At 49.6% G+C, this 11,391-nt stretch overlaps 1 protein-coding gene across 1 annotated transcript; it reads left to right on the top strand.

The window, feature by feature from the left end:
* The first annotated feature begins 3,714 nt into the window (after window positions 1-3,714).
* Window positions 3,715-9,152, top strand: LOC149331417 (serpin B9-like). Its single transcript, XM_089556558.1, has 4 exons — window positions 3,715-4,089; window positions 6,058-6,216; window positions 7,052-7,207; window positions 8,230-9,152. Exons 1-4 carry the CDS (start codon window positions 3,739-3,741, stop codon window positions 8,767-8,769), a joined length of 1,206 nt encoding a protein of 401 aa, XP_089412684.1. The 5' UTR covers window positions 3,715-3,738; the 3' UTR covers window positions 8,770-9,152.
* The last annotated feature ends 2,239 nt before the right edge of the window (window positions 9,153-11,391 follow it).

Below are 11,391 nucleotides of genomic sequence, written 5' to 3'. Positions count from 1 at the left end.
TTTTTTTTTTTCTTTGTTGCCTGTCGCAGCAAGTACAGAAACACCCTAACAGTGTCGGTTGGTATGACGTCAAAATTTATGTACTTTCATTTTAACGAGAACATGCATCACTCCAACGACTTCATCGCAGAAACCTTGGTTCCTGAGGTTGTTCCACGGCTTACATACATCCTCAACAAAATAACTGCACGCAGGGCGGACACCAGGATCACAATTTTTGACGGCCAATCGAGACCGCCAGATCGTATGCATGCAAAGGAGAAACAGCACATCATATACAGGGTGTTTCACCTAGGACTTTCTGCAATTTTTAAAAATAAGCTATTTGAATGAGATGCGCGCTTTTTCTGGCATAGCATTGTCAGTGGTGTAGTACAGCCATGAAATTTATGAGCGTGAACACGAGAGCGCGTGGCAGATAGCCTCGAGCCCTACTCGTGGCGATACGCAGCGGTCGCTTTCGTAAACAAAGTGGAAAGGGAGGCAACGCGGCATAACCCTTTCCACCACGTTGCGGAAAGCAGCCGCCACGTATCGGCACAAGTAGGGCTGGAGGCTATTTGCCACGCGCTGCCGTATTCACGTTCATAAATTTCATGACTGTACATCATAATTCAACTAAGATGTGCTAACTAGCAGGCTTGTTAACCAATATTTAATAGTTAACTTTTAAACTATTACCGTTGGGCTCCTTAATTATTGAGAGGCATGCAGCCCACCGTAAGTAATGTCCATATCCGTTTTTAGAATTTCGAGAACGCGATTATCCTCGGCGCTGTGGCCCAACAAATTTCGCCTACATCGCGCCAAAATACATGCGGTTTGAGAAGCTTGCAGGCAAAGCAACCTCTCCAGTGAACCTAACTCGTCGAAATAGCCAAAATTTGTTGGGCCACAGTGCCGAGGATAATCGCGTTCTCGAAATTATAAAAACGGATATGGACATTACTTACGGTGGGCTACATGCCTCTTAATAATTAATGAGCCCAACGGTAATAGTTTAAAAGTTAACTATTAAATATTGGTTAACAAGCCTGCTAGTTAGCACGTCTTAGCTGCATTATGATGTACTACACCACTGACAATGCTATGCCAGAAAAAGCGCGCATTTAATTCAAATAGCTTATTTTTAAAAATTGCAGAAAGTCTTAGGTGAAACACCCTGTAGAATCAGCTACTTGTTAACAGCGAGAAACCGAGTACTTCTGGGTGTGATTGGGAGGTCTTTCTTAAGGGTGCGTTGCAGGACGTCCCAAAAGAAGGCAGCGTCCCAGAAACCGAGAAATAATGTTCGGCACTCTGCGGTTTTCTACACAGGAGGCAATTAGTCCCCCATGGCAGAAACACGTCTCTCTCTTGTAGCTAGGTTTTGCAGACAACGTATTGGTATGCAGTTTGAAGGAAAGGGTTTCAACTCCCGCTGGGACCACCATTTTCTTAACCCGTTTTAGAACCCCTTTATATATACCTTGGCCTCCGCTGTAGAATGCCCTATACACTTCTTCTGCAAACATGATGTCTACGATATCTGAATTCAACCGTCTGCGTTTCACATTGGTGAGGCACTCCATTGAAAATCACGCTGTCAGAAACACCATGCTATCGCCGCAGCCGATCACGCCCCTTATTAAACTGCAATACACACTAGCGCTGTGCACGGCACATCATCGTCGTCATCAACTTCCATCTGCGACGCGAACAGATCAGATCAGCTTAACCTCGATCAGAGCTTAACCTGAGTCTAATACCGTCGCCAGAGATGCCGACGACCCAGCAAAGCAAAACCACATGAGCCAATCAGGCTAAACACATGCTTTCGCATGTCTACTCGGTTTAGGTGCGTTAAAACCCCACCATTTCCCACCCGGTAAGTTGGCCCCGCTGGAAACTGGCGGTCACCTGACCAGGGTCAGCTTGAAGCATCATTCCTAGCAAGGTCGTCGACTTCGAAGACGTTGTCATCTTCTGTCCTCATCAACAAGTGAATAAAGGCTGCTTCCTTCCCCGACCGCCGCCGTTCCCAGTACAGGGAAGACGGAGGCTGGATGGATGGATGAATGGATAGGAGCGCCCCCTTTGAAACGGGGTGGTGGCAATTGCCACCATGCTCAGTTTTTCTTTCTTTATTTTTTCAACTGTGTTGTCAATTCTCATTAAGATTCGCCATCATCTTTACCTACGGTTTCCTACACTTCTAACCTTATGCCACATCTCTGCTTTTCAGCCACCAATCCTCCAATCGCTTTTTGCTAACTTCCACTGCAGATTTATTTACGGGACCATTGTTATGTTTAAACACTAGGCCTTTGTTCTCCCCAGCGCCGTCTGGCTGACGAGGAGGAAGAGGAGGAGGAGGAAAGACAGGGACATTAGCCTGAGGACATCATCATAATCATCATCATCAACCGGAAGAATACCCTTCCCGGGGGGTACGGGGGCACACAAACTCTCGCTCTATTGTGGGCAACCCGTCGCAGTGACCTGCAGGGGAGGTGGAGATGGACCCCTTTCTTCCAGAAACAAAAGGGACATACGCCATTACTGCCTCCGTCTCTGCCTGGAGTCGGCGCCGTACCTTCACTAAGAGGGTGGCCCATATCTAACAGCCTTCTGTTATCGCAGCAGTGCAGGCTCGTTTCTTCCTCCTCAAGGGTTATCTTCCGGCAAGCGGGTAGAGCTGCTTAAAGACGTGTCCCGGGCGAAGACATGCTTCGAGGTTCAGAAGCGAAGAGTGTCAGAAATGGAAGTACTTTATTGAGGTTATTAGGTTTAGAAAGGATTGGGAAGCAAAGGAAGATGTATGATTAGTTGGAGATATTTGTTATTGAAGGAAGATAAGAAAAGAGTGCATCTCTAGCAACGTAGCCACCTGGATTCAACACCAGATTCAACATGCAGAAAACCAAAGTAATGTCCAACGGTCTCGCAAGGAAACAACAATTCACAATTGGTAGCGAGTGGCTGGAAGTAGTAAGGGAAAACGCCTACTTAGGGTAGGTAGTGACCTCTGGTCCAGATCACGAGAGGGAAATAAATAGAAGAACAAGAACGAGGTGGCGCGCATATGGCAGGTTCTCTCAGATCATAAATGGCAGTTTACCAATATCCCTCAAGAGAAAAGTATACAGCAGCTGTATCTTACCGGTACTCACCTATGTGGCAGAAACGAGGAGGCTAACGAAAAGGGTTCGGCTTAAGTTAAGGACAACGGAGCGAGCTATGGAAAGAAAAATGATAGGTATAACGTTAAAAGACCGGAAGCAGGCAGAGTGGGTGAGGGAACAAACACGGGTTAATGACAGCGTAGTCGAAATCTAAGGGAAGAAATAGGCTTGGGCAGGGCATGCAATGCGAAGGTAAGATAACTGCTGGTCCTTATGGGTAACGGAGTGGATTCCAAGAGAAGGAAAGTGTAGCAGGGGGCGGCAGAAAGTTAGGTGGGCGTATGAGATTAACAAGCTTTCAAGGATACGGGGGCCGCAGCTCGCAAAGGACAGGGTTAATTGGAGAGACGTAGAAAAGGCGTTTGCTCTGCAGTGGGCTTAATCAGGCTGATGGTGATCATCTTTAGCTGCCTTCCTTGTGTTCTGCAGTGGGCGTAGATCGGCTAATGATGATGATGATGACCAAAATGGAGGTGCTCCAGGAGGTAAAGACAGGCCGCCAGACGGCACAGCGCACGGGCCACCGGGAACGAAGAGGAGGACGAGGCGCGGAGAAGAGGGGCCGGTGGCGGCGATGGCCTCTTCCAGCAGTACCAGCGCGATGACCAGCCATCACCAGCTGGGCACCGCGTCGCCGCCGTCTCCGGGGTCCGGTCTCGGGACGCCCACTTCGTCGCGGCCCTTCTGCACGCTCACCGACTTCGGGCTGCGTCTGGTGGGGCACGCGCTGAAGGAGTCCCAGGATGCCAACGTGTGCCTGTCCCCGTTCGGCGTCGCCGTCGCCCTGGGCATGGCCCTCGCGGGCACCGGCGAAGCCACCACGGCGCAGGTGGTGCAGGCCTGCGGCGCCGTCGACCCCAACAACCTGTTCCGCACCTGCGAGAAGATACTGTCCATGCTCAACAGCGCCATGCCCAACACCAAGGTGCGGCCGCGGCCTCTATAGACCCAAGGCATGGCGCGATGATTCAGAAACGCCCGGCTAACTTTAACGCAGCCGGACAAGAAGGCGTCCGCGCGCGACTGCAGCTGAGCTCTGTTTGCAAGTGTGCTTACATCTTGAGTGCATCATTGAGGGACGCGTGAAGGCCGCAACGTGGATTTTCTGGCGGTTAGTGCGGAGGCGAACGAAGTTTCCAGTTTCATGATCTCCGTTTCACAATACTCGAGGAGTTCGCCGCGGTCTTCCTTCCGAAGCACTTCGTCAACCATTCCTAACCACATGTGCAGTGTGTAGTAAATCTGCAGAAAAACTGAACAGCTTGCACTCGAATGTGATGGCATCCATCCGGATGTCGATGCAGGCACTCTCCCTGATACCCTAGGGTTTAGAAATAACATTGGTCATGTGAATAAGTGTGGTGGAAATTAGCAAGAGAGAGAACGTAGTTCAAGGAACGGAAGTTAGCAAAAACCGATTGGAAGATTGGTGGCTCAAAAGCAGAGAGGTGACATAAGGTTAGAAGTGTAGGTTTAAGAAGGCATATAAAGCAAATGACGACTTTATAGACCGATTTATGAGATCTTTCAGAGATAATAAATAATAAAAAAGCCGAGCATGATGAAAGGTGACACCACCACTTTTCAAAGGGGGTGCTTCTATCTTCCATCCATCCATTCCATTCATCCATTCCATCAATCTAACTCCGACCTCGCTCATGTTAAGACCTTCAAGGAAGGCGATAGTTGCAGCAGCATCTGCAGGAGGGCGGTAGTGTTGCCGGGCTAGTGTCCGTGCATTGCAGTCTCGAAGCGTAGCCCTTGCTCTATATCATAGCACAAAACCAATGCTTTGGAATAATTTCAAAACCGCTATGGAATAAGTATATGTGATCGCTGTTGTGAGTACATTCAGAACAAAATGAAATTTATTTCGTGCGGCATATTACAAGATACTCCTTGCAGTTTTATATCTAAGGATGTCATTGTGTTGTATGCGTTGACGTTACCCTATTTTCGTTCCTGGATGAGAAAAGCTGTTCTCTTAAAGCATTTTGGACCAACTCTTAAAGAGACCTCTGCGTTCCTACCAGCCGTCTCACACGAATGAACGCAGAGGGGGCAAACTCTTCCCCCCACCCCTAACGTGGCACGAGGCAACTTTTAGGGGGCTGCCCTTAAAGGGCAAATGACAGTCCTTGGAGGATTATCCGCTTCAAGGCGTCGGTAATTATCCGGCGCTGGTCAGCAGCAGCGGAGCTGGCCAGGAGAGTCTCCCAGTATGACTACGCCGTGGTTGGGGATGGAGGGTACGGGAAGGATGCGCTCGGGCTACTGTGCCGGCAGACCCGGGTTCAATCCCTGCTGCAGCGGCCGCGTTTCGATGGATGCCAAACACAAAAGGCGCCCGTGTGCTGCGCGATGTCAACGCACGTTATAGAACCCCGGGCAGTCTAGATTAGTCCGGAGCCCTCTACTACGGCGTTCCTCGTAGCCCGTGATTCGGTTCGGGATGTTGAACCCCACAATTTATTACAACTAACAACAAGAAAGATATCCCACTGCAAAAGAATGTGAAACTTTTCTTTTCGATTGTCCGAAACACTTTCGCGATTTTAAAACTGAACGAAGCTCAGGAATGCTATTACGCATTCGGACACTCAACCAAGCGAAATGTAGAACTATGAGGATTTTCTGTGCAGTTTATGGACTTGTAAATGCAGCCGGTGTTTCTATTTCACTATTTTGTATTTCCCTTTCATGAATTCGCCGTCCTTACTACTGGTTGCCGGGCGCTGCCGGTCAAACACAAAGCGTCTTTGGGAGGCTTGACTCTTTCATTGCCTTGTTTTGTGTCGTTAATGCGGGTAATTTTACTGTTGCTGTTGCCGCTGCGTTGTTCAAGTTGTTGCAGCAAGAGCAATGGCGCAAGGTAGAGTCTCCACTGGCGCAGGTGTCGCTCGGCAGCAAGATATTCGTGTCCCTGGAGGTTCCTCTGCTGCCAGAGTTCAAGGAGACGTTGCAGGAGACCTTCTCTGACGACGTGGGCCGCCTGAACTTCAAGGATAACCCGAAGGCGGCTGCCGAGGAGATAAACAAGTGGGCGGCCAAGGTCAGTGCCCGACGGAAAGCTCCGTGAACAGACGTACGGAGTGCGCGGGTCACTCTTCTAGCTGCTGCTGCAACGCAGGTTTGCGGCTGGAAGTCATTCAACTACCGTTTATTGTACAAATGGGACTTCATTCATTCATTCATTCATTCATTCATTCATTCATTCATTCATTCAATGAATCAGTTAATCAAAAAATCAGTCAATCAACAGTCATTCAGTTATCCAATCAGGCAGTCAATAAACTGAGCCGCGAGGTTTGATCATGTGGTCTCGTTTGTGAAGCGTGTGGTCCAAGAAGAATTGATGGTTCGGTCTTTAAGGAAGCCGTGCACATCGTAGTACATACGAGATGCGCAGCCGATAGCTGTTATAGCTTTGTCTGAATTCCGTCGCACTAGATGTTGTTAAAGATACGATAACCTTGCTTTGAGCAGATCAGAGCTCATAGTTCGCCTTAGCGCCGCAGGCAGCTTGACAGTCAGTTAACCTCCGACTTTTTCTAGATTTTCATAGTGGGCACCATGGAGTGACCCGTAACAGGTTTGATCACGAACACTGGTAAAAAGCAGTGTAAGGCAAGAGAACCTGAAAAAGTCGATATAGAAAAAAATCAACTCGTCAGTTGCCTTCATCCAGAATTACTCCTACATGTCCATGTAACATGCTTCTATCTATCTCTGGGTCAATTTAATACACGATCACATTCGAGCGTTCTGGGGACCGGAGACTCTCAGTTGCGCGGTCCTGCAGTCGCGCAACCCTTCGGCTTGTATACTACATTGGTCCCCCGGTGCTTGTTGTGCAGCTGCAGGGAGCGCTTGTGTGTACCACGCAGGCGACCGACGGCAACCTGACGCAAATGCTCAGAGATGGCGACGTGACGAACAAGACACGCCTACTGCTCGTCAGCGCCATCTACTTCCGGGGCATCTGGAGCGAGCCCTTCTATGGGCCCGTCAAGGCACCCTTCTACGTCAACGCCAGGGAGACGGTGCGCGGAACAGCCTAGCCTCGCTTACAGGCGACAGCCTGGCCATGCCTCACATTGCGTGTCTCGCTTGCAGGCACTAGCCTGTGTGTGCCACAGGGTTGTAAGAGTAGTCAGGAGCGTAACGTGACGAACGCAGAGATCCGTCGAAATTGCACACAGCTGGCGGCGTCTATTTCGCTGCATCCATATGTCGCCGCAGATTTCGTTTTAAGGCGAAAGCCTTCAATGTCTCATACTGTCGTTAGCAGACGCGTCGGCAGCCGTGTCGGCAGATTTGTCCGCCTTTCGGCGTCACTGCTTAAAAAGAAACTGCGCCGAGGGTGGGAATTTGAAGCGGAGACGCTACCACTCCGCCACAAAGGCTCAAGGTTCGACATGGGTTTCATAAATAAAATAAAAGGAATAAAGTCAGGAAAAAGAAAAATAAAAAATAAAAAGAAAATAAACAAAATAACAACAGAATAAAAATAAGATGTGAAAATAAAAAATAAAAACAAAAAAAGAAAAGGAGCAAAAATAAAAAATATGAAAAATAAAAAAGTAAATAAAGACAAACAGTGCGCCAGGAAACGCTTTCGCCTTGCAGCACTTTAGAGAGCCAAAGTGCCCCCTGAATTTTTTTGTACTTGTTTATTGCGATAGCATCAGAAGTCTCATAGGGTCAAATTCATCAGAAGTGGCGTCACCAGACCGGAGCATCCCCATTGGCTGGAGGGAAGAGACGTCACCAGACGGAAGCATTCCCATTGGCAGAATATAAATGACGTCACCATACCGGAAGCGACGCCACTCCTGATAAAGGTGTCAAGAGCTGCTAATGCTACCGCGCTGCCAACACGTAATGGAGATAGGTATCAAAGTGAATTTTTTGCTTTCAGTGATGATACGCTATTTCATAAGGGCAGCGTAGGCGTCGTTTACTAGAACTTGCTTCAATAAAGCAAACCTAATCATTTCAAAGAGTGTACATTGCCATGACGGCCCACTTAGCGACTTGCTCCTGAAGACAGTGCGATGTGCAGGCTCAGGTGGACATGCTGGAGTCGTGCCGTGGGGCCATGTACTGCCGCAGCACACGCATCCCGTGCGAGGCGATCGAGCTGTCCTACGTGAGCCGCTGTCTGAGCCTGCTCGTCATCCTACCCGACCGTGACGTGAGCCTAAGCAAGCTGGTGGCCGTACTCACGTACGACGTGTTGCGGCGTCTGCTCAAGGACCTCAAGCCGGTGCACTCGATGGCCGTGTGGCTTCCCCGCTTCCGGCTGCAGAAGTCGTACGAGATGGTGCCCGCCCTCAAGGCGGTCGGCATCACCAACCTGTTCGACGACCGCGTGGTCGACATGACCCGCATGACGGGCGCCGGGGCGAAGCTCTGCGTGGACAACTTCATCCACGAGGCGCTCTTCGACACCACCGAGGAAGGGCTGGGCGAAGCTTGCCGGCCGCCCAACCCGCTGGATGCCACCATGATTGCGTTCCGCGCCAACCGCCCCTTCCTGTACGTGCTGTTGCACCACTATAACCACGCCGTCGTCTTCATAGGCGCCGTCTGCAGGCCCTGAACCGCAGGGCCCGAACCACATCTACAGGCACCGGGCAGCAGAAATACGCTGAAGACATGTCAGGTGTCCCCTGGACTGCAAAGGGAATTGAAATGGACGACCGCGGCAAGACCTGCGATCCCTTGACCGCAGTTAAAAGCTTCGGTGGCTTTGGAGTCGTGCTGAACCTTACTAGAAGACTTGTTGGTCCTCACCGCGTGACGATCTGGGAGGCTTTCCTACATGGCTGGGCACGCGACGATAAGCTGCCTTACGGATGCTTTGCGATTAAACTAATGAGGGACGGGGTAGGCACTCAATTATGCTTATTGACTGCAGTTTTTGTATTGCGGAACAATGTTCACGTCGGCGAAGGGTATTTGGCGCGCGTTCCAGGATAGCCACAACATGAGGTTTGCAAAATTTTAAGGAAATTGCTGAATAAATTTTCCTTCGTTGACGCTTGAAAAACTCTTCATTGTCCCTGTTCTAACAACTGCTGGCCGGTGAGCCTGCTGGAAGGTCGCAGGAGTGTAGAGTGGAACGAGACTCACAAACTGTTGTCCAGGAGATTAAATGTTTTCATGCGTGAAATGCTTGGATAGTCAAGTTTCTTCTAAAGGATTGCCTCGCGGCTGGTATCCAGCAGTTCGGACATTAACCGCCAGTCAAATCATGGGTCGGTTAACGGACCAGCGCACTGCCGCATGAGTAACCAGTCTTAAAAAAAAATCCCACATTTAATTCCATTATGTGTTGTCAGTTTGGTAGCATAAGCAGCCGTTGTTTTTACCGGAAGTGACGTCACTTCCCCATAGCCATTCAGAATGATACAGTCTGGTGACGTCACTTCCCCCTAGCCATTCGGAATGATCCGGTCTGGTGACGTCACTTTCCCCCCACCCATTCGGAATGACCCGCTTTGGTGACGTCTTTCCTCGAGCCATTCGAAACGATCCGGTCTGATGACGTCATTTCCCTGTAGCCAATCGGCTAATTTAGCTACTGACGACATATTTTCTTCCCGATGAGGCTTTTAATACTGCCGCATTAATAGAATTTACAGCAGGGAAAGGGGTGTGCATAAGAACCATTTACAAAGGAAGAAAAAATGCCCAGGCTTAGCTTGGTTATAGTGTACTAGAATACTATAGCTTGGTTAAGCCAAGAATGCGTTGCATATTGCGCGGTCTTTTTGCGCGAGTATTGCTTGGCGGCACTCGATTTTCTCAGCAGCTTTTCCTCCGTGACGTATGGATGGATGGATGGATAGGAGCGCCCCCTTTGAAACGGGGCGGTGGCAACCGCCACCATGCTCAACCGTCCTTTTCTTTTTTTTTTCTTTTTTTTCTTCCTTTTTTCTTTTTTCCTTCTTTTTTTCCTTTTTTACGTGGTTTGCTGACGTAACGTCAACACGTGACATGCCGTCACCAAACCACGTGACGTCACGTCACGTCACGTGGTTCAGCACCAAGGGCTGAACTGAGTGATTGCAATATGCTACGCATAAAAAGGCAACCGGTCGATAGTAAACATCAAGGAGCCACCGTGTGCTTTCAGAAGTGCTGCTTCGACGACGTGCTTGTGCAGAAACGGCCGTTGCGCCGAACTAGTTTGGTGGGCTCGCAGTTTCGTTACCCTAGAAAGCCTTGGGTTTCTTGCGCAAACAGCAGCGAAATGTTTTATTCGTTAATCGATGATTGATGTGTCACGATGGCTTTTAGTGTTGCCAGGCGCTCTTGGTTGTTAATCAGCAGCAGCAGCTCCGCTCCCCGCGGTCAACCTGAGCTCTGTCAAATTGGCCAGTCTGTCTGGTACTGATTATCGTCTCTATGCCTGTCAACTCAGCACCGGACACATTGCTATATCTGAGGTCCTCTTTTTAAAGAAAAGTGCGGAGAGCAACGCTTATATACAATCTGCATGAAAACTGTATCCTCATGCGCACAGCAATAAGGAGGTAGATATAGAGAATAACTGAATGACGGTAAAATAAAGACCCTAGAGATGCTTCATTGATGACCGACGCCTGTGCGCTCAGTTTAAGCTAAGGACAACGCAGCGAGCTATGGAAAGAAAAATGATAGGTGTAACGTTAAGCGACCGGAAGTGGGCAGAGTGGGTGAGGGAGCAAACGCGGGTTAATGACATCCTATAGTCGAAATCAAGAGGAAGAATGGGCTTGGGGCATGGCATGTAATGCGAAGGCAAGATAACCGCTGGCCCTCAATGGTAACGGAGTGGATTCCAAGAGAAGGCAAGCGTATAGCAGGGGGCGGCAGAAAGTTAGGTGGGAGGAGGGGATTTAGAAGTTTTCGGGGATACGGTAGCCGCAACTGCCAAAGGACAGAGTTAATTGGAGAGACACGGGCCTTTGCCCTGCAATGTGCGTAGTCAGGCTGATGATGATGATGCTTGTGTGCTCGCGCGGCCGAGGCTGGGTGCCCAGCGCCGACGATGGTTGACAAAGACGAAGTTAGGCGCACCGCTGCGATGACGTGGGTATGTGCCATTCAGCCTGAGGACATCATCATCATCATCATGACGCTACCAAAACTCTGCACCACGTGTTCCTGCAATCATTTCGTCCCTGGCCAGAAGACGACGAAGCTGGGCGCGCCGGCGTCGTTGCCCGATGTAGCA

This window comes from Amblyomma mixtum, chromosome 8, assembly GCF_055824585.1.
Source record: "Amblyomma mixtum isolate Tamu chromosome 8, ASM5582458v1, whole genome shotgun sequence".
Lineage (NCBI taxonomy): Eukaryota > Metazoa > Arthropoda > Arachnida > Ixodida > Ixodidae > Amblyomma > Amblyomma mixtum.
The sequence above is the reverse complement of the archived record's forward strand: the minus strand, read 5'-3'. Positions and strand labels throughout refer to the sequence as shown.

Bases quoted from the DNA above. Each gene is read 5' to 3' on its own strand.
- LOC149331417 (XM_089556558.1), top strand. From the start codon at position 3,739: ATGGCCTCTTCCAGCAGTACCAGCGCGATGACCAGCCATCACCAGCTG. The intron at 6,217-7,051 runs GTCAGTGCCCGA...TGTACCACGCAG, and splicing joins TAAACAAGTGGGCGGCCAAG to GCGACCGACGGCAACCTGAC. The intron at 7,208-8,229 runs GTGCGCGGAACA...TGCGATGTGCAG, and splicing joins ACGTCAACGCCAGGGAGACG to GCTCAGGTGGACATGCTGGA.